This window comes from Hippoglossus hippoglossus, chromosome 20, assembly GCF_009819705.1.
Source record: "Hippoglossus hippoglossus isolate fHipHip1 chromosome 20, fHipHip1.pri, whole genome shotgun sequence".
Lineage (NCBI taxonomy): Eukaryota > Metazoa > Chordata > Actinopteri > Pleuronectiformes > Pleuronectidae > Hippoglossus > Hippoglossus hippoglossus.
In genome coordinates, this window is record NC_047170.1 from 17,062,645 (window position 1) to 17,067,644 (window position 5,000).

The following is a 5,000-nucleotide window of genomic DNA, read 5'->3' on the forward strand; positions in this document are numbered from 1 at the left end:
AGATGGTGTCACTTGCGTGCTTTGTGTTAGATTTACTTCTCATCTCTGGAGAGAATTAAACCTCCGTCGCTGGATAAGAAAACAATTTGTGTGTAGCAGCACAGATGGTTTCCAGTATGTGAGAGGCGGTCTGTTACAGTGGCAAGAAGAAGCAGGTGAGACCATCTGTAAAATCTCCATCTGTGTGTTGTTTAAAAATCTGGTCAGATTTATGTCTAAGTTGCATTTCTGTGCCAACACATTCTATTTTTACATCATAAGACAGTAGCTCTTATTGAATACATCTGTAAAATATTCAGTGTAGGATGAAAAAGTGTGTGAACCCCTCAGCTGATGAAATGAAGTATAGCAACACTATTTAACTTTTACTGTTACCCTCGTTTTTTATAGCATCAAATAACTAATTAAAACCGAACTTACCAGAAACATGAACACTTACAATAAATAAGTACAAGATCTACAACTAAACTGACAGAAACCATCTTGTACTTTGACTTTTTAGTTTGGTCCCACTATTAACATAGAGGAGGCTGGATTTTTTTACCTGTGCTGTAGCCAGCCACCAGGGGGCGAAGGAGACACTTTGGCTTCACTTTTGGGAAGCCGTCATGTCGTCCATCTTTATATACAATGTATGCTTCATGCTAAACGAGGCTATTATAGTGATACTTATACCAAAGTGAGATCAATTAACTATAAGAAACACTCATTTATCATGTATTCATGTGGTGTTCAAGTCATTTCCACGTTCCGGTCAAGGTCAGACAGGAGTCATCTCTTTTATCGCAGATACCTGAGAAGCATCTGTGACGTTGGAATTACGTTCCTGAACTGTTCCATAGTCGTCATATCAGATCAGATCTTCTTTGTTGTCAGTGCAGCAGCTTGTTCTGTCACCAGCTCTGCACCCGGGTGACGGCTGACGGCGAGAAATAATATCTTTAATTCCTCATCTCTTCCTCTACCTCTGAAAGCACCGCTGCATCATTCCATCGCCCTCGTTCTGCTGCCGCCAGCACATTCCCATCTGCATGTGGTTTGGTCCAGAGGGGACAACACCGCAGGGGCTTATGGCTGTGTGTGTGTGTGTGTGTGTGTGTGTGTGTGTGTGTGTGTGGGGGGGGGGAGAGAGAGAGAGAGAGAGAGAGAGAGAGAGAGAGAGAGAGTGTTTCTATATTTGACTTTTTTCCAAAAATATTCAGTGTTTTTAAACGTGGCCTTTATAAATGAGACCACGTGATGATACAGCACAACCCCAGTTAGTCAGAATGACATCATATCACTATAATCTGCTCTCACAGGGATCTCAGTGTTTCTGCAGCAGAGTTCTCACGAGATCTCTGATGCACAGGTGCGAGGCTTCGAGCTCACACTCGTGCTGCATTCACGGGCTGTCGGAAATCTCAAAGAATGGAGAAGAATGGACAACCCAACAAAAAGTGACTGGAGGTTGTGAGACTGACATTTCTCGACACAAGATTATAAATAACTTTTTTCCTTCTTTCAAATAACTAAACTTGAATTCAGCACTTGAGGAATTGAACCCACTTACATTCTGTCACTACAGTGCATATAGATTACACATCTGTACAGTATATATATTTATAATTATTGTTAATTATAAAAGGCTACTCAATCCTTGCAGTCCCATGCACATACAAAACGTTTTAACACAGTTTGTATTGTACCTGCAACACAATATATATAATACATTGGATATAACAGCATTTATAATAACGGGACAAAAGTGGGAGCTGGACACACAAATGCATCACATGATTTATTCATTAGATTCATGCAATAAAGAAAGAAGCATTTAGGACAGTAAACTAGGTTGTGAGGTGCGGCAGCCAGTGGTCATTGGATAGAATTGAGTAAAAGACGTTTTCATTTTGTTGATATCTGGATATCTGTTAACAATAATACATATTTTTCACAAGTACGAATAAAGCAAATCAAAATCCAGATGCACTCAATGGGAACAATGCAATAAAACAAAATGTGTAAAAGAGCAACATTGAAACAACAAAATAAAAATATAAAAACTATACAAAATAAAACTAGGAAAATGCCAGTGCATACAGGTGAGGTTTTAACCAACTACTTTGACCAACTTTTATTATTATTATTATTATTACAAACATGGACACATTTGAATAAAGTGACTATTCTGTGTTTGTTTGGATTAAACACGTTTAATGAGCCTATAAATTACATTAAGATCCGCAGTCAGCTCCACAACACGGAGAAAGTGTGCCACCGCCATCTGGGCATCACGCACGGTGCCACGCGTTGCGTCACGGGACTCCAGAGGCCTGCAAGTTGGGAAGAAGGGGGATTTTACGCAGTGCATGTGAAGGCAGCAGGGAGAAAGAGAGAAAGAGAGAGAGAGAGAGAGAGGGAGGGAGGTGGGGGGGGGGGGGGTTGTTCATCAGCGCTCTCCTCCCCTGGTCACTCGCTCTGCCTCCTCTCCGTCGTGTCACCGGAGACAAAAAAGAAAAGAGGAAGGAATATGGTTTCATCTGACGCTCCTCCCGTTTCAGCGCGGCTCTAGCGGATCTGTGGCGCGGAGCAGGAGGCTGGAGCTCGGTCCGGCACGAACCCTCCTCTGTACCTGGATCCAGCGAGCCTGCCTGCGAACCCCCCGTCCTGCAGGAGCACCCCGCCGCACACCGGGAGACATAAATGGGTGAGACTGCTTTTTGTGCTTCTCAACCGCGGTGCGTCCCAAAATAGCCTCCGGCGCCTTTGCGCATCTGGATGGGGAGGAAGAGGCGGCCGGTCCAGATGCGCGCCGGGTTCAGCCGTCCCCTCCTCTCCTCCCCTCCTCACCTCCTCACCTTCCCCTGACGCGGCTCGCGAGTGACCGCACGCGCTTCGGTGGCTTTTTTCGCACGTTTCTTGCGCTTTATTGTTCATGGTTAGAGAGCGTGCGTGGGCGTGTGCGGCGGCGGCGGCGCGCCCGAGCGGTGCGGGTGCGATTTCAGAAAAAGCCGCGGAATCACATTGATGAGTTGCAGATGTTGACACGTTTGCATTCACTCTGTGTGTGTGTGTGTGTGTGTGTGTCTAACGGGCCTGTGTGTGTGTGTGTGTGTGTGTGTGTGTGTGTGTGTGTGTGTGTGTGTGTGTGTGTGTGTGTGTGTGTGTGTGTCACATTATTCTCCAGCTCATCATCGCCATCGCTTCCCACAGCTTCTCTGCTGCTGCTGCTGCTGCAACACAAACGACTGCAGGTTTAACGCTCGAGTAATCCGTTAACTCGGTGCATATTTGAATTTGCTGGGGATTTTCACAGACACCATGCAGCGCAGCGGGAGGGCGACACTTCCTTTTTCTATTTAATGACTCATGGAACTTGTCAGTGTTCCGCACTTGGAAATTGAGATCTAAACAGCTTATTGATCAGTTGAATTCCCTTTTTTTAAATATCATTTCATAATTGGCTGCAGCCCTTGTTCCCAAATGTTCTTTCCTTGTATGGGCTTCTCTCTATTGCACATCTGTCTCTGCTGCATGTAAACAAACAATGCACGGTTCCCCTCAGGGGGAAACACTCACTCACAGCCACGTAATCAGCAGGGCCGCAGTGAACAGCAGGCAGCTACCACAGGGCCCCAGGTCTCTGGTGGTCCCCTAAAGCCCCACTGTGGTAGCTGGATTTTAATTGTTCGTGATATGCGCAAGTGAAATGGAAACTATAAGAGCCTCCAAACAAGTCCTGCGTATTAGCTAAACCCAAGTGGGCGCCGCGACAAGCAGAACAAATGTTTATCGCCCAGTTGCCTGCCACCGTCATCTATCTTTATGGATGTTTTTGTGGTGACCCCGTCAGAAGTGAGGGAAGGCAGGGTTGTTTCTGAAACCATCAATGAATAGAGTCAAAATGCTTTCACTGTCCATGGCTTCAGCTGGAGAGACGTACACAGCTGAAGCAGAGACGATGGCCAGATGTTAGCGAGCGTTGTCAGGCGTTGGGGGCGTGGCTTTGATGAGGAGCCTGATGGGAGGGGGTGCGATGTATTGGTTGCTTCTTTTAAAAGTGTACAGGTCTTGCTAGCTCTTTTCCAGGATTACCAACCCTAGCTTTAAATACTCACCATGTTAATAAAGGTTTCTGAGCTACAGAGACGTTTCCCCTCTCAGTGCTATAATCAACACGCCCATGAAAATGCACATGTCGGCTCTAAATTGAGCGAAGGCGTGAATGTGACAGTGACTGGTTGTTTGTCTCTGTCCCTGTGATGGACTGGCAACTTGTCCAGGGTGCACCACTATGTCAGCTGCCCAGTTTGCCTCCTCCCAGACCATTAGAGGTATAGATAATGGATGGATGGATGAAAATGAACCTTATAAGTACGTGGTATGTGGGTAATTATGATGGATTACTCAAGTGTAAGAGGAGCCCTGGTGAACCAGTATAGCTCATTCTGCACTGAGGAAAGTCCAACATGGACTGAAACGTTTGCACTTGGGCAAAAACTTTAGTTAAAAGACAGTTAAGTGCTTTTGAGTGTACTTGTACATTAAACCGGCCCTCGGAGCCTTGTGGTAAAGCACTTATCTCGTAGGTTTTGATTATTTATGCATGTTTCTGCACATAAAGTACAAAATGACGAAAATATGTTAGACCTGCAGCGATAACTTTCTCTAATTCTGCTGTTGCTTTAGTTTTCAAAGAGGAAAACCAGTCTCGGAGATCTGTCACTGTGACCTTCGGTCCCTCGAGACTGAAAACAAAGCGTTAACTTCAAACACATTCAACAGTTGAAACACATTAAAAGAGCTCAGTTTCTCTCTCGCCATTAGTCTTGACAGGGAGGAAGACGAAGCTGCCAGAGGAATGTCTCCTCGTCTTCTCTCTCCACCTACACTGAAAAGATGAATGCAACAAATTCTAATCTGAGCCGTTGTCAACAGGCGTTCTGAGAAACGGGAGTGCCGAGTGTTAGAAGTAAAAAAAAAAAAGAAGCCTTTTGTCGCACAGTATCTGCGCGATG

At 45.3% G+C, this 5,000-nt stretch overlaps 1 protein-coding gene across 3 annotated transcripts in view; it reads left to right on the top strand.

Annotated features, from left to right (window-relative positions):
• Positions 1-2,436: 2,436 nt before the first annotated feature.
• Positions 2,437-5,000, top strand: part of sh3kbp1 (SH3-domain kinase binding protein 1) — a 24,024-nt gene continuing 21,460 nt past the window's right edge. For all 3 annotated transcript variants that reach the window (XM_034572975.1, XM_034572976.1, XM_034572977.1), the window contains exon 1: positions 2,437-2,689. In XM_034572975.1, the coding sequence (XP_034428866.1) occupies positions 2,686-2,689 (4 nt within the window). In that variant the 5' untranslated portion in view covers positions 2,437-2,685. The remainder of the gene's footprint in view (positions 2,690-5,000) is intronic.